This window comes from Suricata suricatta, chromosome 17 (genome assembly GCF_006229205.1).
Source record: "Suricata suricatta isolate VVHF042 chromosome 17, meerkat_22Aug2017_6uvM2_HiC, whole genome shotgun sequence".
In the NCBI taxonomy this organism is placed as follows: Eukaryota; Metazoa; Chordata; class Mammalia; order Carnivora; family Herpestidae; genus Suricata; species Suricata suricatta.
Window position 1 is genome coordinate 36,584,393 of NC_043716.1, and position 24,164 is coordinate 36,608,556.

General features: G+C 37.9%; 2 protein-coding genes across 4 annotated transcripts in view; both read right to left on the bottom strand.

Annotated features, from left to right (window-relative positions):
• Window positions 1–12,774, bottom strand: part of LOC115281729 (60S ribosomal protein L12-like) — a 16,367-nt gene extending 3,593 nt beyond the window's left edge. Inside the window, exon 1 of the mRNA XM_029927172.1 lies at window positions 12,738–12,774. Within this exon, the coding sequence (XP_029783032.1) occupies window positions 12,738–12,759 (22 nt within the window). The 5' untranslated portion in view covers window positions 12,760–12,774. The remainder of the gene's footprint in view (window positions 1–12,737) is intronic.
• The window catches only part of FBXL20 (F-box and leucine rich repeat protein 20), a 95,555-nt gene that overhangs the window by 50,973 nt on the left and 20,418 nt on the right, over window positions 1–24,164 (bottom strand). The window contains exon 1 of one of the 3 annotated variants that reach the window (XM_029927170.1): window positions 12,738–12,775. The exons of the other annotated variants lie outside the window; for them this stretch is intronic. The gene's annotated coding sequence lies outside the window, so the exon portion shown is untranslated. Of the gene's footprint in view, window positions 1–12,737; window positions 12,776–24,164 lie in introns of those variants that run through there. 3 annotated transcript variants of the gene reach the window in all.

Consider the following 24,164-nt stretch of genomic DNA (forward strand, 5'->3'; position numbering starts at 1 on the left):
TTTAAGATTTTTTTTTTGGGGGGAGAGAGCACACAAATAGGGGAGGGCTTGAGGGGAAGGAAGAGAAAGAGAGAGGGAGGGAGAGGGGGAGAGGGGGAGGGAGGGAAGGAGGGAGAGAGGGAGGGAGAGAGAGGGGGGGAGGGAGGGAGGGAGAAAGAGGGGGGGGAGGGGGGGAGGGAGAGAGAGAGAATGAATGAATCCTAAGTAGGCTTCATGCTCACTGTGGAGTCTGATGCAGGGCTCAATCCCAGGACCCTGGGATCATGACCTGAGCCAAAATCAAGAGTCTAATGGTCAAATGACTGAGCCACCCAGGAGCCCATTAAGATTTTTTCCCCTGCCCCACTCACACAAACTCTCTCTCTCAAAAATAAACTAAAACAAATTTTTTTTAAGTAATCTCTACACCCAACATGGAGCTCAAACTCACAACCCTGAGATCAAGAGTCACATGCTCACAAACTGAGGCAGCTGAATGCCTCAGTTTATTTTAAACTTTTAAAGGGGTGCCTGGGTGGCTGAGTTGAGCATCCGACTTTGGCTCAGGTCACGATCTCACAGTCAATGGGTTCGAGCCCCACGTCGGGCTCTCTGCTGCCTGTTTGGAGCCTGCTTCCAATTCTGTGTCTCCCTCTCTCTGTCCCTTCCCCACTCATGGTGTCTCTCTCTCTCTCTCAAAAATCAATAAACATTTAAAAAAAAAAAAGAAATGGGTGATGAGCATTGAGAAGGGCACTTGTTGGGATGGGCATAGGGTGTGGTATGTAAGTGATGAATCACAGAAATCTACCCCCCCAAAACCAAGAGCACACTGTATACACTGTATGTTAGCCAGCTTAACAATAAATTAAAAAAACAGAAAGAAACCTTTTATTTAAAAAATATTTTTTTAATGTTTGTTTATTTTTGGGAGACAGAAAGACAAGAGTATAAGCAGGGTAGGGGCAGAGAGAGAGGGAGACACAGAATAGGAAGCAGGTTCCAGGCTCTGAGCTGTCAGCACAGAGCCTGATGCGGGCTCAAACCCACAAAGCGCAGAATCATGACTTGGGCTGCAGTCGAAAGCTTTTTTTTTTTTTTAATTTTTTTAAACATTTATTTATTTTTGAGAAACAGAGCATGAGCATGGGAGAGACAGAGAGAGGGGAAGACACAGAATCTGAAGCAGGCTCCAGGCTCTGAACTGTCCGCACAGAGTCCGATGCGGGGCTCAAACGCACGAGCAGTGAGACCATGACCTGAGCTGAAGTCAGACACTCAACCTACTGAGCCACCCAGGCACCCCTGCAGTCGAAAGCTTAACCGACTGAGCCACCCAAGGGCCCCCAAAAAAACTTTTAAAGAAACCGATGAGGGGCGCCTGGGTAGCTCAGTTGGTTGATCATCAGGCTTTGGCTCAGGACATGATCTCATGGTTTGTGGGTTCAAGCCCCGCATCAGGCTCTGTGCTGACAGCTCAGAGCCTGGAGCCTGCTTCGGATTCTGTGTCTCCCTCTCTCTGCCCCTCCCTCTGCCCCTCTCCTACTCGCGCTATCTTTCTCTCTCTCTCAAAAATAAATAAATAAAAAAACATTAAAAAACAAAAAACGATGAATTCTTTTCCAAAGTGGCTATGCCATTTTACATTCCCATCAGCAATGTATGAGGGTTCCAGTGTGTCCATATTTTTACCATCTTATTCTTAGCTTTTTAACTTTAGCCAGTTGGTATATCATGGTTTTAATCTGCTTTTCCCTAATTACTAACATATCTTTTGATGTTAGCCAAATTACTTCTCTCATGAAATATGTATTCAAGTCATTTGATACATTTGAATATGATATTCAAATCATTTGATATGTTTATTTATTTAAGTTTATTCATTTATTTTAGTAATCTCCACATCCAGCCTTAGGCTTGGACTCACAACCCTAAGATCAAGAGTCACATGCTCTTTCAACTGAGACAGCCAGGCACCCCAAGGGTTCTTTATATATTTAAGGACTCTGTTTCATATGGGCCTATATATACACAGGCCCTTTACCAACTATATGATCTGCAAATATTTTCTCCCTTTCTGTGGGTTGTGTTTTCTATTTCTTGATGGTATCTTCTGAAGAACAAATGTTTCTAATTTTGATAGTCCAATTTACCCTTTCTTAAAACTGGATGCTTTTTTTGATGTCACATACAAGAATTCCCTACTTTTTGAAAGTCTGTTATGTCACTTTGCTTTAATGAAATTTCAGACCTACATTTGTAGCTGTTTTTAACTAATACAATGATATCATTTTTATTTTTTACTTTTTAATGTTTATTTTTGAGAGAAAGAGAGAGACAGAGTACAAGCAGGAGAGGGACAGAGAGAGAGAGAGGGAGAAAGGAACACACAGAATCCAAAGCAGGATCCAGACTGAGCTGTCAGCACAGAGCCTGAAGTGGGGCTTGAACCCACGAACCATGAGATCATGACCTGAGCTGAAGTCAGATGCTTAGCCAATTGAGCCACCCAGGTGCCCCCACTGATATCCTTTTTAAACTGATAACCAAGATATCTAAAGAGAATTTTTGCTTTTATGAAAAAAGGCGAAAAGCAAAAACAGCGTTCAGCATTTGTTTTACGGTGAGCCATTCCATAGACAGGGTGCACCTAGAGCAGGGAGGGCGGAGCTGCCAAACTCCTTTCCCAGGAACTACAGTCAGCATCTCAGTATCTAGCTGCTACTTTGAATTGTGTGTGCGAGCCTCTGCTTTATCTTGATTTATTTTGTGCATCCATTAGCAAGATGTATCCTAAGATATCAGAAAAGCTGAAGAGATGTTATTTTTGGGGGGTCTAGGAACACTCAACAAATTTCCCATATAGATTAATGATAATTGTTTCTTCACTTTGTACCATTTCAGCTTACAAAAGATTTCACAGGAACACTCTAATTTCAGATGGCAGGGGGAAACTGTGTAAGAACTCTGCCTAATAAACAAAGGTCATAAATATTGTCTGCTAGGTTTTATTCTAGAAGCTGTATAGTTTTAGTTCTTACATTCAAGTGTATGATCCATTTTGAGTTATTTCTGGTACACTGTTGGAGGTGCAGTTGTATATTTTATCATGCAGATATCCAATTGTTTCAACACCACTTGTTTAAAACACTTATTTTCCCACTAAATTGCCTTTATTGAAAATCAACTGACTACAAATGTAAGCATTTATTTTTAGATTCTCAATACTATGACATTAATCTATCTTTATGCCAATAACTCACTGGCTTGATTACCACAGCTTTATATTATTTTATATTTATATTATTTTGAAATCAGGAACTGTAACTCCTCTTAATGTGTTCTTCATTTTGCATTTCCATAAAAATGTTAGAACCTGCTTCTCAATTTCTGCAAAAAAGCCTGTGGGGATCTTGATAGTGACTACACTGATTCTATGGATCAATTTGGAGAAATTGCCACCTTAACAATACTGAGTCTTCTAAACCATGTACTTGGAATGTCTGTTTCGTTTTGTTCTTTAGGTCTTCTTTGGTTTTTCTTGGCAAGGTTTTATAACTTTCAGTGTTAGGGCACCTGGCTGGCTCAGTTGGTTAGAGCATGGAATCTTGATGTCAGGATCATGAGTTCAAGCCCCATGCTGGGTTTGGAGTCTACTTAATTATAATTTTCAGTGTGTTAAATCACTTATTATATTTATTGCCAAGTATTTTATTCTTCTCGATGAAAACTGTATTCTTAATTTCATTCTAGGATTGTTTAAGGCTAGTATGTAGTACATCTACTATTAATTTGCAGTCAGCCTATCTGTGGCTTACAATCTATAGTGTGCTTCTTCTACATAGCATAAAGTTGAATCTTGTTTTTGTTTTTTTAATCCAGTCTAGGGGTGCCTGGGTGGCTCAGTGGGTTAAGCCTCCGACTTCTGCTCAAGTCACGATCTCACAGCTCGTGGGTTTGAGCCCTGTATCAGGCTCTGTGCTGACAGCTAGCTCAGAGCCTGGAGCCTGTCTTCAGATTTTGTGTCTCCCTCTCTCTCTGACCCTCCCCTGCTCAAAAAAAAAATAAATAAATAAATAAAAATTTTAAAACGTCTCACAATCTATGCCTTTTAAGTATGTAACTCATTCACATTTAATGTAATTATTTGATTTAGTTGGATATGCCTCTCATTTTGCTATTTGTTTTTTTTAGGTCTCATATCTTTTGTTCTTCTGCTTCTCTTTTACTGTTTTAAGTAGGTATTTTCTGGAGTATCATTGTAATTTTTTTGTTGTTGAAAAAAGTATCCTATCACAATTTTAGATTATTACAAATTTAATTCGGGTAAAATATAGAAACTTTGCTCCAACAGAAATCCATGTACCCTCTCTTCCTTTTTGCTATTATCACGTTACATATTTACTTAAAATTCCAATAACACAGTTTTATAATTATTATGTCACACATAAAAGACACGTCTTTTAATTCAGTTCAACTAATATAAGAGAAAAAACTATTTATAGTCCTCTATATTTATTCCTGTAATTAACTTTTACAGTGCTTTTCCTTCAAGTTACAAGTTACCATCTGGAATCATATCCTTTCAGCTTGAAGGACTTCCTTTAGTATTTCATGTAAAGCAGTATTTCATGTCTGTTAACAACAAATTCTCTGTTTGCTATTCTGGGAATGTCTTTATTTTGCCTGTATTTTTCAATAATAGCTATGCTAGATACAGAATTCACTTAAATTATTTTTGAGAGGAAATTCACATAGGATACACAATTCAATGGCATTTAGTGTTGACAATGTTGTGTAACTGTCACGTCTAATTTCAAAGTTTTCATTCCCTCAGGACACCGAATTCTCATTAAGTAATCACTCCCAAGACCTACCACCGCATATCCTCCCACTCCCAGGACCTAGCCAACCACTATTCTCGTGTCACTATAGATTTTCATATTCTAGATATTTCACATAAATGGAATCATTCAATATGTGACCTTTTAGATCTGGCATATTTCATTTTTATAACATTTTTGTGGTTTATCCATAAAGTACTATATCTCAGTGATCTATTCCATTTTATGGCTGAACAATATTCCAATTTTATGAATATACCAAATGTTGCTTATTCATTCATCTGTCAACGGACAGTTAGATTGTTTTAACCTTTTGGCTTTTGTGAATACTGCTGCTATGAGCAGTATTTGTGCACAAGTACTTCTATGAATATTTGTTTTCAATTCTTTTGGTATGTATCTAGGAGTGGAATTTCTGGGTGGTATGGTATGTCTAGGTTGTAAAGAAATGGCGAAACTTTTTCACGGTAACTGCACCAACTTACATTGCCACCAACTAGGTAAAAAGTTTTAAATTTCTCTACATCAGGGGCACTTGGCTGGCTAGTCAGTGAGAGCATACAACTCTTGATCTCAAGGTCATGAGTTCGAGTCCATTGGGCAGAGTTTACTTAAAGAAACAAAGCAAACTTCTCCACATCATACCCAACACTTCTTATTTTCTCCTTTTTAAAAAAAAAATTTTTATGTTTGTTTATTTTTGAGACAGAGAGAGACAGAGTGTGAACAAGGGAGGGGCAGAGAGAGAGGGAGACACAGAATCTCAAATAGGCTCCAGATTCTGAGCTGTCAGCACAGAACCCAATGCAGGGCTCGAACCCATGAACCACGGGATCATGATCTGAGCCAAAGTTGGAGGCTTAACCTACCGAGCCACCCATCTTGGTGGATATAATATGCTATTTCATTATGGGTTTGATTTGCCTTTCCCTAATGACTAATAAGGTTGAACATATTTTCATGTGTTTGTTGGCCTGTTGTATACCTCTTTGAGGAAATGTTTATTACAGTCTGTTGCCCTCTTATAAAACTGGGTTGTTTTAACTGATTTTAAGGTTGGTGGGTTTCTTTTTATATTCAGGATATAAGACCCTTACCAGATATATTATTTACAAATAATTTCTCCCATTCTTTTAGTTGTTTTTTCATTTTCTTGATGTGTGAATATAGAATTCTTAATTGACAGTTTTTACTTTCTACACTTTAATGGTTATCCAAGTGCCTTCTGGCTTCTATTGTTTCTTGTGAAAAGTCAGCTGTCAATCATAGTGCTGTTCCCTTATACATCATGAATTCTTTTTGTCTTGCTTTCCATATTTTTTCTTTGTATTTGGATTTAAACAATTCAATAAAAATGTACCTAGGTGTAGTTCACTTTGTGTTAATCCTACTCACTCATATTTTTGTATGTGTAGATATAGGTTTTTCATCAAATTTGGGAAATTTCAACTACTGTTTCTTCAAATATTTTTTTCTTTTTCTCCTACCTCCATTTGAGACTTTACTATATATATTGTTGGTACAGCTGATGTCCCACAGATTTCTGAGTTCTGCTCATATTGTTTCACTCTTTTCTTCAAATTGGATAATTTCTATTGCTCTGCCTTCAAGTTCATGGATTGTGTGTGTATGTGTGTGAGACCTCCAATTTGACTGAGTTCCTCCTCTAGTAACTTTTTTAGTTGTTCTACTTTTCAACTTCAGAATTTCCATTTTGATTCTTTATTTTATAATTTCTATTTCTTTAGTGACATTCCCTATTTAAGCCACTGTCATCATATTCCTCTTAAATTATTTACACATGATTTCCTTTAGTCATTAAACATGTTTATATCAGCTGCTTTCAAGGTGATAATTCATCTCTTTTAGCTGCATATGATAATGGATGGTGAGAATTACACCGGGGGAGGGGGCGGGGGGAGGAGGGGGAGGAGGAGGAGAAGAAAAAGAAGAAATACAGAGGGCCTAGAACTTGCTACACTGGAAAATAAAACTATTCTTCATCTTCTGTCTCTCAAGCCCTAAGATTCTCAAAATGAGAACTACCCACAGGATAATATTAGGTCAAAGATATGGCTATCAGTGCCTTTTAAAACCTCAGAAAATTTTATTTTATTGTAAGTTTTTTATTATTTTTTATCTTATTTCAGAAGACTGAGAATGTGACTGGGGGAGGGGGAGAGAGGGAGGGAGACAAAATCCCAAGCAGGCTCTGTGCCATTAGTGCAGAACCTGATGAGGGGTTTGAACTCCTAAATCCATGAGATCACAACTTGAGCAGAAACCAAGAGTCAGACGCTTAACTGGCTGAGCCACCCAGGCACCCCAAACCTCAGAAAAATTTAAAGCCATGCCTACTTGACTCTCTCAACTAGACAAAAAGTCCTCTAAGAAGCTTAAGGGAATTATGCTACCACAGCCAGACACAACCAAAGTAGAGAGGCCTGTCTTAAAATGAATTAAAATGTTATAGTCTGGGAGGACATAGTAGAACACAAATCAGATTCATAAAAATCCTTGAAATTTTAAAGAAAGATGTACCAGCTGGATTAAAAGGGACAGAGACTATTCAAAATGAAAAGAGGCCTAAGGGATCCCAATTTTCTATAGGAAGGAAGTATGCTGAGAAAGCTATTCAGCTTCCTAAGACATTTCTTATGTAGAAGGAGAGACTTCTTAGAAAGCAGCATTAAGAGTCCAGAATGTGGTACCAAGAATCACAGAGAACAATGGATTAGGGAACCATTCCCACAAAGTTCCTCAGTCACATTTCCTGCTCCTGGAATAGATGACCTTGACAACATGTGTGCCCAGCTGGATTTCAGAACTGACGTGTACCAACAACTGCTATGTGCCATGTGCTAGGTGTTAGCCCCCCTTTTTAGGAGAAGGTCTATGGCCATTATTCTATTCCTGCGACAACAGTGTATATTGTGTATATGGGGCAGATAAATTTTCTCTTTAGTTCACAGGTCTCAGGATCAGGAAGAATTGCACATGAGGACTGGGAGGGGATATTCTGCATGTGATTATGAATATGAAGCACTGGAGGGGCACCTGGGTGGCTCAGTTGGCTAAGTGTCCATCCAACCTTCCTTGGCTCAGGTCATGATCTCATGGTTTGTGAGTTCAAGCCCCACATCGGGCTCACTGCTGTCAGCCTGTCAGTAAGAGCCTGCTTCAGATCCTCTGTCCCCATCTCTCTGCCCCAACCCTGCTTGCACGCTTCCAAAAATTTTAAAAAAATTTAAAAAAAAAAAAGTGAAGCACTGGAGCCAGAGGGAGACCATGGTATAAACTCGTAATAATGACTTTCAATAAATCTTATTTCCTTGTGGCAATGTCCTTTTGCAATGGGATTTATCTGCACCTCCCTTCAAAAGGTAGAGTCTGTTTTCCCCACTCCCTATACCTGAGTTGACATGGTGACTTGATCTAACCAAGTAACAGAGTTACTTCCAAGGCTAAGCCTTAAAAAACACTGAAACTTTACCTTCTTGAAACATTCATGCCACCATGTAAGAAAAGCCCTGACTAACTTTCTGAATGATGAGAGGCCATGTGGAAAAGAGTACCAGCTGACAGTGACACTCAGGTGTCAGACTGTTAAGTGAAGCTGTCATAGACAGCTCAAGCCCCAGTCAAGTCAGTAGATAACTGTAGCTTCATGAGTGACTTCCAGCAACCAACACAAGTCCTGCCAGGCACAATTAACTGTTTTAAGCCACTAAGTTTTAGAGTGGTTGTTAACAGCAAAAACTATAAAAAACAGGTTCTATGTTTAAAGCTTATGACTCATAATCATTTATTTAAGTAAAACTTGAGACATACAAGGATAATCCAACATGGGTCAAATATCTTGGTGGGAGGAAAACTTCAGTAAGGGATTAAGAATGAAATTTCAGGGGGCACCGGGGTGGATCAATCAGTTAAGTGTCCGACTCTTGATCTTGGCTCAGGTCATGATCTCACCATTATGAGACTGAGGGCCACATTGGACTCTGCAATGACATGTAGAACCTGCTTGGGATTCTCTCTCTCCCCCTCTCTCTGCCCCTTTCCTGCACACATGTGCTCTGTCTCTCTCAAAATTAATAAATAAACTTGAAAAAATAAATAAAAAACAAGGGCTCTTCATGTTTAAAATTAAAAAAAGAATGATACTTTAGAATGTCTGGCTGGCTCAGTATGTAGAGCATGTGACTTCTGATCTCAGGGTTATGAGTATGTTGGGTATGTAATTTATTAAAATAAATTAATTAAAAGAAAATAATAAAGGACTCTTCCTCTCTTTAAAAAAATTAATTTTCAGGGGTGCCTGGGTGGCTCAGCCGGTTAAGTCTGACTACAGCTCAGGTCATGATCGTGCGACTGTTGACTCTGAACCCCACATCAGGCTCTGTGCTGACAGCTTAGAGCCTGGAGCCTGCCTCAGATTCCATGTCTCCCTTCCTTTCTTCCCCTCCCCAAACTGCTTGTGCGCATGCGTGCTCTCTCTCTCTCAAAAAATGAGTAAACGTTAAAAAAAATTTTTTTAATAATTTTCAGGTGCACCTGGGTGGCTCAGTCTGTTAAGCATCCAACTTCAGCTCAGGGCATAAACTCACAATTCATGAGTTCGAGCCCCATGTCAGGCTCTGTGCTGACAGCTCAGAGCCTGGAGCCTACTTCGAATTCTATGCCTCCCTCTCTCTCTGCCCTTCCCCCACTCATGCTCAGTGTCTCTCTCTCTCTCTCTCTCTCTCTCTCTCTCTCTCTCTCTCTCAAAAATAAATAGATTTTTAAAAAATTTAAAAATGGGGGCGCCTGGGTGGCTTAGTCAGTGGGGCATCCGACTTTGGCTCAGGTCATGATCTCATGGTTTGTGAGTTTGAGCCCCGCATTGGGCTCTGTGCTGATAGCTTGGAGCCTGGAGCCTGCTTCAGATTCTGTGTCTTCCTCTCTCTCTGCCCCTCTCTTCCTTCCACTTTCTCTTTCTCAAAAATAAACATTAAAAAAAAAATAATAAAATGAACATTTAAAATTTGTTTTAAATAAAGTAAATAAATTTTATAAAGAAACCGAGAGTTAAAGCTACATAAGCTTTTTACTATTTTTTTCCTGTAAGTAATTTTTACTGATTATGACATTCCTTCATTCAACTAACACCAGATGTTTTTCCGATTGGCTGATTTTCTTGCCAGAATCTAAGAGGAAAAACATTTTTGTATGGCTAAATAAACCTAAAACAAAGTAAGTTTGTAATTCTTCTGCCTAACATCTTGTTCTTAGTAGAAATTTAATTGCCTTTTAAAAGAAAACTGCTGCCAATACATTGCCATTTCATGAGTAAATTTATCATAAGAAAAGAAATTCCTAGATTAAAAATACAAAAGAAAGGATACACTTAGAAAACAGACACATTACTTAATAGGTCAAACTTTCTGCTTTGGACACCTTCTAACATCTGACTCAACATTCTGAGCTTTCTTTCATCCTGACTTCTGTCCTGTTTACTAACCAAAATCTATATCTACTACCATTGCTCCACTATTCATTGCTCTCAGTATAAGTATACACTTTCATTCTGTTTCCTGTTGATTATTTCTTTCACTTACTCAGTTTTAACTATCCCCAGCAACATTCTAGGGCCCTGAGGGCTCAGTGAACTTTGATGGACTACTGGGTCTGACTGGACTTCATTTTGGGTGCTGCTAAATCCAGGAAATCTTCCATGCCGTACTGAAAACTTCTTTCGAGGTCATGACGGGAAAGGAAAGAACAGAAAATTCAAAGTAGAAATAATTACTTGTGCCTCTTTCTCCTCCTCCTTCACTTCCCCTAGCCCCACCCCATGTATATACACACTGGAGAACTAAGTGTAGATACAGCCAGGCAATAAGGGGATTTGACTCAGGATTAGCAAGTATTTAACCTCTAATCTCGTATTCCAAAACACCACTGGGGTTGGTAACTCAAGGGAAAGTAGAATTTGATTTCCTCACGTACAAATTCTAGTCAATGTGCCAGAAATTGAAAATTGGCAGAAGTTGTGGAATTTTCCAAGACATATGTCAGATAGTAATTTTACAATTCACTGACAAACACACGTTCTAAATCATCTTACTGTTATGGAAATATTTCCAAAGCAATAGTATTTTAACATAGCCATGGTATATATTTTTAGAAAAAGTATTCCCCTGTTTTAGATAACAAGAAACAAAGTACACAGCACCCTAGATATCCTAACTGCATTCCAGAAATTATATTAAATTTAAAAAGAATCAAGAGAAACAATGTTAAATTAGAATAAAGATTCTTTAAAGCAGAAGTCAAGAAATAACTTTGTAAGAAAGTCATTAAGCGACAGTGATACCAAGTTAACAGACCAAGGAAATCTATTAGACTTCTTAGGCCATGATATGAGCAAGACAATGGCCCTATTATGAATGAGACAGCTAAACAAAGGATGCACAATATAGCTAGACACTTGGCTGGAATTAGTTAACTGATATATAGCTGAAAAGAGGTCTCTACATATGCCATATAATTTCACTGAATTTTTTTATTAAAAAAATTTTTAGTTTTTATTTTTGAGAGAGAGAGAGAATGAGAATGAATATGAGTGGGAGAGGGGCAGAGAGTGAGGGAGACAGAATTCCAAGCAGTCTCCATGCTGTTAGCGCAGAACCCAGTGTGGGGTTTGATCCCTCAAACTGTGAGATCATGACCTATGCTCAAACGAGTGGAGCCACCCAGGCACCCCTCTATAGATGTTTAACTTTTCCTCAAAAGCTCCAACAACTGTCACATGTCTATCAGTATTTTCCATAAGCTCAAACACATCAGATACTGTTTTTTTCCTGCAGCTGTACCTTCCCCAAACCCTTTGTTCTTTCTTCTCTTTCACTCTGTTGAAGGATTCTTTGAACTGGCTACACAGTTTTCACCTTGGGCTCTTCCTTAGCTCTTCTCTTTGAATTCTGCTTCTTGAGTCTGGTTTCTTTTCCCTTGCTAGGTAAGGGCAACTTATAAACTAAACCAAAACAAAACAAAACAAAAGCTCAGAGAACTGAAGTTTTGGGTAGCTCAGGTTAAGCATCCAACTCTTGATTTCATGTCATGGGCTCATGGTTCATGAGTTTGAACAGTGCAAAGCCTGCTTACAATTCTCTCCGCCCCTCCCCATGCATGCATCTTCTTGTTCTCTCAAAATAAATAAACATTAAAAAAAAAAAAAGAACTGAAATTTTTGAGTCACTTGCATGTCTAAAAATATCTGTATTCTAGACTCACATTTGATTGATAGAAGCTTTCAGTAAAGTCTCTGTATCCCCCGTTTACTGAAATTTCATCATCAAGCCTCTTGGTCTTTGTCTTTTTTTTTTTTTTTTTTTTTTTTACCATCTTTCAGCTTTTTCAATTTGCAAACCTATGACTTGGGAAATGGTTTGGATATATTTTGGGTATCATTTCTCACTACTTTCTCTGTCTTCTCATGTTTGTATTTCTATTAGTCTAATATTGACCCTCCTGGTCTACCTTTAATTTTAAAAACTAGTTTTCTCCTATTTCCCTCATTTCATCTTTTTGTTCTAATTCCTAGGAAATTGCTTCAATTTTACCTACAATCCTTCTGCTGTTGGGGGGAAGGAAGGTTAGAATATTTTTTATTTTTAAAGGTTATTTCTTGTTGAAAGATTTTCAAAATAACATCCTGTTCTTTTGGAAATGCAACATTTAAATCTTAGAGATTATACCCTTTTCCCCCTCCATCACAGTTTTTTCCTCTTTGCTCTCTGGCTTGTCTCTTTTATTTGTTTGGTCTCTCATTTTAGATGCTTTCCTCAACAATCTGGTTATTCTTTAGTTGTATGTTCCTATTAATGGCATTAAGAAGCTAAATGGAAGCTCATTGTGATTTTGAAGACCCACCAGTCTGTATGCAGATTTTCATTTAATTCCTTGGCTCCAAACCCCTATCCTCTTCATGCATCTGATGTTCCTGGGTCCAGAACCCTCAGCTTCCATTTTCTTGGAGAAAAAAATCCCCAGTTTCCTAGAGGGGGAAGAAGTAGTTTGCATGATTCAACCACTTCATATAAAACTTTCAAATATTACCTTTTTTTTTTTTTTTTTAAACATTACCTACTTTTAATCTCAAGCCTCATCCTTGTCTTTTTCAGAGACATTTTGCTACCAATGTTGAGTCTCGGGAGATTGTCCTGAGTAAACTCCTTGGTTGTCTTTGCAGAAAACCCAGGGTGTAACTTCTTCCATTTGACTAAATTAGTTAACATTCTTCTATCCATTTTGTATCTTCTAAAAAATAGATGAGATTTCTCAACTATGGTGGTTTCTTCATCTTCCACTCATTTTTTAACCCTGAGGTCTTATGCCTCTTTTTGTTCCTTTATTGTAATTCTAGTACTATTTGAAGAAGAAAGAAAATAGATGTACCCAATCAAACCACCATGTCTGATAAAAATTCTAGTTTTGGACATCTAGGATAAAATCATTAAGCACATTTACTAAACTTGTGGAGACTGTAAACCACATCAGGATAAAGAATATCTTAGAATTAGGATTTCAATTTGATAAAGGACAGTGTCAAGAGGAAATTAAATAAGATAAGTTAAAAAAAATCTTGCACTTAGATTAAGCAATTACCAGTTACATATACAAAACAGGAAACCTGGTTTCACAAAAAAATTAGCTTCAGTTTATTATGAGTCATTTGTGTTACTTACTGTGACAAATTTTTAAAAAAGATTATATCTTAGGACATTAATGGGGAAGCATAGGGACTATATCAAGCTAGAAAAGCACCCTACTCTTAATTTAAATGGTTATCACATTTGAGAAAGGAAACTGATGGATTCTAAATTCATCATTTAGAAGATGGATCCCAGGATACTGAGAGGTTCTAAAACTAAGTCTTAGGGAAAATGGTAAAGATAAGATGAATATTCAAAATCTTGAATGGAAGAACATTTATAGTGGCTATCGAATATCTGAAGAACTGTCCCTTAGAATCAAGTAGTTCTATATTATTCCAGATAGCCAACCTAGAAGAATGAAGGCAATCTGTATTAAGACAAACAAGGCTTAAGTAAATTTATAAAGCTATGAGCTCTCTCCCTTACTGGTCAGCCAGTCTTCCCAATTTCAGGGATGTCACAGAATAGATTCTCTCATTGAGAAGGAGTTTGAACTAGAGGAAATTAAGTTCTTTACCTAAGAGAACCAGTAGAAATAAAGACACCAAGAGATGAAGAAGGTCATTATATAATGATAAAGGGGTCAATTCATTAAGAGAATATAATAATTGTAAATTTTTTTGCACCTACATATATAAAGCAAATGGAACTAAAGGGAGCAATAACCAGCAATACTTCTATTCTCAACAACAGACAAAACTGCAAAGCAGGGAATCAATAAAGGAAAGAGAAGATCTGAGCAACGCTACAGACCATATTGATTTTGTAAACATATACAGAACATTCCATCCAACAGTAGTAGAATACACATTCTCCTCCAGTGCACATAAAACATTATCCAGGAAAGAACATGTTAGAGCACAAAACAAATCTCAACAAATTCAAAAAGAAAGACATTATACTAAGTATCTTCCCTGATCACAACTGTATTCCGATGTGTGTTTTCCAACGCCATCAAGAAATTCTCCAACCCTAGCAAACACTAACAGGGTGTCCTACAAATTTAACTCAATTATAACACTATCTATCAGGAGATAGCATCATATTCACAGATTAAGGGCTTAGTCCCACAAGACTCCTCACTTCAGATGACAATTGCAGACCTTGGTTGTTGCCTGTGCATCTGACCTACTGGCTATAAATTGGTGGTTCCCATGATCCCCTCTTTAGTTTCAATTAATTTGCTAGAAAGGCTCACAGAACCCAAAGAAACATTAACCTACATTTGTCAGTTTATTATAAAGGACACAGACGAACATCCAGATGAAGAGGTATACAGGATGAGGTCCAAAAGGGTTCCAAGCACAGGTGCTACAGTCTCCAGAAGAACTGGTGTGTGCAACCCTCTCTAAGCCTCATGAGTTTTGAGTTTATGGAAGCTTCATTACAAGGGCATGACTGATTACATCACTGGACATCTGTGAGTGATTCAACCCCCAATCCCCCTCTCCTCCCCATAGGTGGGGCTGGGGAAATAGAGGGATGAGACTGAAAGTTCCAACCTTCTAGTCATGATTGGTTTCCTTGGCAACCAGCCTCCACCCTTAAAGGACTACTAGAGGCTTTCCAAGACTCACCTTATTAACATAAACTCAGGTGTGGCTGAAAGGGGCTTGTTATGAATATGCTATTTCACCTTTATGGCTCTAAACTAAGGACAAAAAAATCAAATATTATAACAAAAGATGTTTCCATTGCTCTTATCATTTAGGAAATTCCAAGGGTTTGAGGAGTTGTAAGCCAGGAATTGTGGGCAAAGATCACAACACTTATTCATTATAAATCATAATATAACAAGAATGAAACCAAAAATCAGTCACAGAAGGAAAATTGGAAATTTCACAAATGCATGAACTGAACAACCAATGGATCAAAAAAGAGATCAAAAGGGAAGTCAAAAAATATTTTGAGACCGACAGAAATGGAAACTATATAACAAAAGTATGGAATATAATAAAAACAGTTCTAAGACGAAAGCTTATCATTATAACCACCTATATTAAGAAAAAAGGGGGGTGCCTGGATGGCTTAGTTGGGTAAGCATCTGACTCTTGATTTCAGCTCAGGTCATGATCTCAAGAATTCGTGACATCAACCCCCACATCGGGCTGTGCTGGCAGTGTGGAACTTGCTTAGGAGTCTCTCTCGGTCCCTCTTTCTCTGCCCCTCCCCAGCTTGCTTGCTCACTTGTGCGTGCGTGCGCTTGCTCGCTCGCTCTCTCAAAAAAATAAAAATCAAAAACAAAAAAGATCTCAAATAAACAAGCAAACATTACACCTGAAGAAACCAGAAAAATAAAAATAACCCCAAAGTTAAGTAGAGGGAAGTAATAAAGATTAGAGAAGAAATACATGAAATAAAAGAAGCCAATAGGAGGGTGCCTGGGTGGCTCAGTTGGTTAAGCGTCCAACTCTATTTCTGCTCAGGTCATGATCTCACGGTTTGTGAGCTGGAACCCTGCATCAAGCTCTGCTGACAGCACAGAGCCTGCTTAAGGTTCTGTCTCCCTCTCTCTCTCTGGCCCTCTCCTGCTTGCAAGCAACTTTAAAAAAATACAATAGAAAAGATAAATAAAACTAAGAGCTGGTTCTTTGAAAGGATAAACAAAACTGACAAACCTAGACTAACCACAGGAAAACAAGAGTACTCGAATAAAATTATACATGAAAGAGGAAACATTACAAATGATACCAAAGGAATACAAGGGACCATAAGAGACCACTATGAACAATTATACCCTGACAAACAGGACTACCTAAAAGAAATGGATAAATTCCTAGAAACATGACAACATACTGTTAATTAAACAAGAAGGCCATTAGACTGAGGTGGCTCTAATGCCTTGGTATGGAAACCAAAACTTCTCTGTAGCCTCTGTATGCAAACCAAAACTGAAGCCAGAGTTAATGCACTGGAATCTAAAAAAAAATAAATAATAATAATTATATATATATATATATATATATATTAAACATAAGAACAATCTCAAATAAAGCAACCATTTAAGAGATAGCCAAACAATTTAATTTTCTTCTAAATCTTATCTATAAAAACCTTGCCCCTGGTCCTGTGGGTGGAGCACACCTAAAACATGATCTGGGTTGGCACTGGGTAATTCGAAGCAATGTTTGCTCAAATAAACTATTCAAAATTTTAATGTGTGTCAGTTTATTTATTTTTTAACACTTCCATTACTGAATCACGAAAAAGCAGAAAATCTGAACATACTAATAACTATTAAAGAGACTGAATCATTAACTAAAAACCTCCTCCAAAATAAAAGCCCAAGGCCAGATGGTTTCACTAGTATATTCCAGGAAGCATTTAAAGAAGAACCAATGCCAATCCTTCTCAAACTCTTCCCAACAAATTGAAGAAGAAAAAAGAATTCCCCAAACCATTTCATGAAGTCAGTACTACCTGGTTACCAAAGCCAGAAAAGAAAACTATAGGCCATTATCTCTGATGAATGTAGATATAAAAATTCTCAACCTAATAATAGCAAACCAAATTCAACATCCACATTAAAAGAATCATACACGATCAAGTAGGATTTATCCCTGAGATGCACACCATCAGTCAATGTGAGATACCACATTAATATGCCACAGTAACAGATAAAATATGATCTCAAAAAATACAGAAAAAATATTTGACAGAATTCAACATCCTTTCATGATAAAAACTGTCAACAAACTGGATATAGAAGAAATATACTTCAACATAATAAAGGCCATATATGACAAGCCCAGAGCTAACATCACACTCAACAGTGAACAAATGAAAGCTTTTCCTCTAAAATAAAAAAACAAGGGATGCCTGGGTGGCTGTCAGTTAAGCATCTGACTTTGCCTCAGGCCATCAACTCACAGTTTGTGGGTTCAAGCCCCATATCTGCTGTCAGCACAGGACCAGCTTTGGATTCTCTATTCCCTCCTCCCCTGTTTGTTCTCTCTCTTGAAATAAATGAATGAATGAATGAATGAATAAATGAATAAATAAATGAATGAATAAATAAAACTTTAAACACATAATAAAAAACAAGACAAGGATGACCTTTCTCATCACTCCTATTCAGCACAGTATTAGAAGTCCTAACAGAGCAATTAAGCAAGAAAAACAGGCTCCATGCTGTCAGTATGGAGCCCAACTTGGGGCTTGATCTCACAAACCTTGAGATCATGACCTGAGCCAAAACCAAGAGTTGGATGCTTAACTGACTGGGCCACCCAGGTGTTCTTCAATTGTTTTTCTATACACTAACAACAAACTAACAGAAAAAAAAAAAAAAAAAACAACAACCCCATTTACAACATCAAAAATAATACTTAGCAATAAATTTAATCAAGGAGGTAAAAGATCTGTACACTAAAAACTATAAGACATTGATGAAAAAAACTGAAGCCACAAATAGAAAGATATCCCATGTTCATGGACTGTAAGAATTAATCGTATTAAAATGTCCATACTACCCAAGTGATCTGTAGATTCAATGCAATCCCTATCAAAATTCCAATGGCATTCTCTCACAGAACTAGAAAGAAATAATCCTAAAATACATTTGGAACTACAAAAGACTCCAAACAGCCAAAGCAATCTTGAGAAAGAACAAAGCTGAAGTCATCACACTTCCTGATTTGAAACTCCATTAAAGCTACAGTGATCAAAACAGCATGCCACTGGCTTAAAAACAGACACAAAACTGTGAAACTCCTATAAGAAAATATAGTGAAAATACTCCCTGACATTGGGTCCTGGCAATGATTTTTTTGATGTGACACCAAAAGTACAATCAAGGAAAGTTAAAATTAACAAGTAAGACTACACTGAACTAAAAAGCTTCCAAGGGCACCTGGTTAGTTCAGTCAGTAGAGCATGTAACTCCTGATCTCAGGGTCATGAGTTCAAGCCCTGCCTTGGGCTGGCATAGAGCTTACTTAATTAAAAAAAAAAACCAAAAAACAAAAAAACTTCTGGGAGGCACTTGGGCGGCTCAGTTGGTTAAGCATCCGACTTCGGCTCAGGTCATGATTTCACGGTTCGTGGGTCTGAGCCCTGCATTGGGCTCTGTGCTGACAAGCTAGCTCAGAGCCTGAAGCCTGTCTTCAGATTCTGTGTCTCCCTCTCTCTCTGACCCTCCCCTGCTCATGCTGTCTTTCTCGCTCTCTCAAAAATAGACATTAAAAAAATACTTTTTTATAAAAAAATAAAGAGCTTCTATATGGCACAGGAAATGATCAGCAAAATGAAAAGGCAACCTAAAGAATAGGAAAATTTTTCTGCAAACCATTTATCTGATAAGAGGATTAATATCCAAAATATATACTCATACAATAGCCAAGAACCAAGTAATCCAGTTAAAAAATGGGCAAAGGACCTGAACAGACATTTTTCCAAAGAAGATATATAAATGGCCAGCAGGTACATTAAAAGGTGTTGAACATCACTAATCATCAAGGAAATGCAAATCAAAAACACAATGAGATATGTCTCATACTTGTTACAATGGCTATTATTAAAAAGACATGAGACAGTAAGTGCTGGTGAGGGTGTGGAAAAAAGGAAATCCTTGTGTACTCTAGGTGGGAATGAAAACTGGTACAGCCACTATGGAAAACAGTATGGAAGTTCCTCAAAAACTTAAAAATGGAACTACCCTATAATTTAGTAATCCTACTTCTGGGTGGGTGCACACATACACACACTGGATTATTACTCAGCCATAAAAAGGATATCCTGCCTTTTGCAACAACATGGATGAGGGCATCATGCTAAGTAAAATGAGTCAGAGAAAGAGAAATACTGTATAATCTACTTATAAATGGTGGTTTCCAAGGTCTTAAAGGACGGGGGAAATTGGTGAAGGTGCTCAACGGTTACAAATTTCCTTACAGGATGAGTAAGTTCTGTGAACCTAGTGTATAGCATGTTATATAGTTAATATTACTGTCCTGTATACTTGAAAGCTGTTAAGGGAGTAGATCTTAAATGTTTTCACAACACACAAATTAACTCTGTGAGGTGATGGATGTGTTAACTAACCTTACTGTGGTAATCATTCTGCAAAATATACATATACCAAACCATCACACCATATGCCTGAAATATACACATTTATATGTCAACTTTATCTCAATAAACTGGAAATTTAAAAAAAAAAAACAAAAAGAGAGCCAACAAAAATAAATGTAATTTATCTAAGGATTACAGGATGTACTAAAATATAGGTTTACATTTATGGTTATTTTTCCTAAGCATAAAAGAAGAATCTAAATTAAAAATCAATACAGACCAAGGAAAGAAACAGGCCAGTGTCATTATTGTATGTATGATCAAAGTAGGACTTAACCTAGATCATAAGCTTGATAACTCTGTTCTTTGGCAGTATGCTTGATCCTAGCTCCCAAAACCAGTGATGAGTCCAAGGCAAATTGAAAAAAGTGAGGACAATAAGATTTTCCACAAATCTACATGCATTCCATTGTTAAACGTTGGGATATCCTTCACACTTTTTTTTTTTTTAAGAAATTTCTTTTTAAGTTTATTTATTTTGAGAGACACAGAGAGAGTGAGCATGGGGAGGGAGGGAGTGAGAGAGACAGAGAGAATCCCAGCAGGCTCCACTCTGGTTAGTGTAGACCACCCAGGCACCCCTCTATGGAACAGTTCTAGAAATAGTTTGGTCATGAAGGACTTTATGAGGTTGCCTGCCATCAACCACAAAGAACAAAAACATGCTTACAGATCTTTTTTTTCCTTAATCAACACTGATAGGCATGAGCCTGCTGATAACATAAGCAAAATTATTAAATTCAGCTATCTTTTCTTTGGGGTCATTCTTTTAATAGGAGGAAGATTCTCTAATCCTTTTCCTAGTTCACAGAATTCTGGAACTAGGTGAGGGAAGGAGATTGGGAACTTCCAATATTCAGTGTGGCAGATTAGCCCAACCCTCGTCTAGGCCTGGGGTCCTAGGTCCTGAACTTCTCAAAATTCAATTCCCTCAAAGAATAATCTCCTGACTTCTGTAAGGCTGACAACAGTTGCCCAACTGCTCAGGGTGAAGGGGACAAGTAGTGGGAGGAGGGAAGGGAGCAGAGCGAGATCAATCTCCCATTAGAGGCCGTCACACAAACCCCTGTTCTCAGCCTCCATCTGTGGAATACAGTACTTCCACACTCTGAGTTTCTGAGGCAGGTGTTCTGTAGACAGATCATGATCTGCCTCTTGCCAGTATTCTCCCCTCTAGGCACTTGGGTTTGACATCCCTCTCTGCAAGGTCACTATTTCTTTTCTGCTTTTTCTCGTTCCATATAAGTAGCATTACAGATGTCTCACAGTTTCAAAGGTGGAGTTTATGTTCTTGTTTTTAATGTGATTTTCAAAAGAGTGGGAAATAATTTTACTTTGCTGTCTTAAAACCAGAAAGAGGTGATTTTTATAATCTTCCAAGTTCAAGTAACCTTGAAAATAAGCCAATTACTGTTCAAGGGCTAAATGTTTATGTTTGATAATTAACTGCCAAAGGATAACACAACTGAAATGAAGAACTCAAATGCTCGGTTAAATCAGACTACTTCTTATTTTCAAATAGGGCCTATATTTTCTCATCTTTATGGTTTTTAATTTTCTATCTAGAAATCTATCCATTTTTAATGCCCTAATTTCATATCCTTCATGAAACCTTCTCTGATCATCTCTGTAATACAGAAATGTGTCTTTCCCACTTTGGGTTTTCATGAGGAAGAACTTCTTAAAACCCACTCCTGGCTTCTCTATACTTCTTTACTGATAAAGGCAGAGTAAGTTATCTGAATCTACCTGACTAGTTAATCTTAGAAGAATGGACAGCAAACTTGGTTCATCTTTGTGTTTCCATCTTTTTAAGGTCTGAACCAAACATTCTCAACTTCTTTAGGGTCAGACTCTCCCCTGTGTAGGAAGACTCAATCCAGGACAGCACTACTTGGAACTATGAGGGTCTACTTAAAGAACTTAAGTTAAAAGGCAAAATTTGAGAGGCTCCTGGGTGGCTCAGTCAGTTGAGCATCCAACTCTTGATTTCAGCCCAGGTCATGGTCTCACAGTTTGTGGGTTCAAGCCCACATCGGGCTCTGTGCTGACAGTGTAGAGCCTGCATGGGAGTCTCTCTCTCCCTCTCTCTGTCTACCCCTTTCATGCTTGTTTTCTCTTGCTCTCTTTCCCAAATAAACCTAAAAAAATAAATAGAACCTAAAAAAAAAATAAATAGAAGTGATATTTTGGGCCCTGCCATTCCTGTTTTCTCCATTTGTTTAGAACTTTGGCAAGTATAAGAGGGATGCTTTATTTGAGACTTCTTCAGAAATCCCAATATTCCTCTAAGTAGATAAATTCTCTTGCTTCTCTTTAATCCACAGCACACTGCTTATTGCTCTACTATAAAGCTTAAATTTTGCTGTGTTGATTGTCTTCTAACCCCCTGGGTTGTATAAGCTTTTAAAAGGGAGATTAATCACTCTGCCTTACACATGACAAGCCAGAACATAAATATTTGTTGAACAACTAAAGGGGTAAGTGTTTTTTTAAACTAAAAGTAAAGATGATTTTATGGTTCTTGCTATTTCAGTTTATATTCATTGTAAAGTCACAGCTAACAAATATCAGTATTGCGAGATTATAACTAATCTTGAAAGATTTTGCTTTTCTTTGCCAAATTTCCTCTACAATATGTTGGTTCATTATCACCGTTTCTGGTTGTCTGTATTCTCTAGGATTTTTAAAAGTTAATTATACATTCTATAAACCTAGAAAATAATTCAGTTTACACTGAAGAGAGAAATTCAAATGAAATGGATAGAACCTAAGCCACTATCTCAAGTTACCTTTCTATAATACAAGACAAAGACAATCATCACCCAAATTCACTGTCTCAGTATATCATCACCAGTGGCTTAGTAGTAAAAAATAAGTAGTACATAAAAATGATTAGGGGAAGGAGTGCCTGGGTAGCTCAGTTAAGTGTCCAACTCTGGCTCAGGTCATATATCACGGTTTGTGAGTTCAAGCCCCACATCAGGGTTTACGCTAACAGCTCAGAGCCTGGACTGGACCCTGCTTCTGCTTCCCTCTCTCTCTGCCTCTTCTCTGCTCGCACTCTGTCTCTCTTTCTCAAAAATAAATAAGCATTAAAAAAAGTTTTTTTTAATGATTAGGAGAAGACATAGCCAAACTAGTGGATGTACTCACTCTTCTGCAGAATAAAAATCAGAAACCGAGAAAGCACATTTTTAGTATAACTGGAGTATTTCAAACTTAGGGAGCCAGGATAGGGTCTTTTCAGACCCTCAGACCCTCAGATCAGTGGCGCCTGGGTGGCTCAGTCAATTAAGTATCCAACTTCGGCTCAAGTCATGATCTCGTGATTTCTGAGTTTGAGCCCATGTCGGGCTCTGTGCTGACAGCTTAGAGCCTGGAGCCTGTTTCAGATTCTGTGTCTCCCTTTCTCTCTGTCCCTCCCCTGCTCACACTCTGTCTCTCTCTCAAAAATAAACAAACATTAAAAAAAAAAAAAAGCCTAGTACTAAAACTACCCTACTTTGTCCAAAACATTAACAGGCAAATGTTTTAGTGAATGCTGTCCAAGAGACAGATAACAGAGCAAACAGCAGACTAACCAAAGAGCTAAGGAGGAAAGGGCCAGAGAAAGAGATGTCCATAAGGGTATTGAAAAGCCCCAACATATTCCTGAAAATCTAAAGGTCCCACGCATGCCCAGTGTTGTATACATGCTCAGGAAAGACCTGAGAAGTACTTAAGCTGTCACTTCTGGCTGATCTTAAGGCTCTGCAAAAGCAGGAAGTGAAGGCTAAGGCATAACCATAAATTGGCTGAGTGTAGAAGGCATGTCCTAACATGTACAAACAGCCCCTCAGCAAAGACTAAGAATTTTTGGTTATAGGTGTTTTAAAAAAATCTCTGTAATATCATTAGCTGACTACTAAACTAATGCTACACACGACAAAGAATACAGACTTTACAGAATTAGTTCAGAAAAGACCTAAATGGGGTGCCTGGGTGGCTCAGTCGGTTAAGTGTCCAGCTTCGGCTCAGGTCATGATCTCACGGTTCGTGGGTTCGAGCCCTGCATCGGGCTCTGTGCTGACAGCTCAGAGTCCGGAGCCTGCTTCGGATTCTATGTCTCCCTCTCTCTCTGACCCTCCCCTGCTCACACTGTCTCTCTCTGTCTCTCAAAAATAAATAAAGAACATAAAAAAAATTTTTTTTTTAAGAAAAGAAAAGGCCTAAATAAACAATCCTACAGGAATAAGCAGGACCAACAAACCCTGGAAGGGAAAGAATTTTATTTCTAAAGGTGCCACATTTTCATATTCAAAATGTCCTGTTTTCAACCAAAAACTACAAAGCATGCAAAGGAATTATTTGTAAATCATATATATAATAAAGATCTAGCATCCAAAATAAAGAACTCTTACAACTCAACAATAAAAATATAAATAATATCCCAATTAAAAACTGTACAAACAGGGGTGCTTCGGTGGCTCAGTCAATTGTCTTGACTTTGGTTCAGGTCATGATCTCACAGGCCATGAGTCCGAGTCCCACATTGGGCTCTCTGCTGTCAGCACAGAGGCCGCAGCAT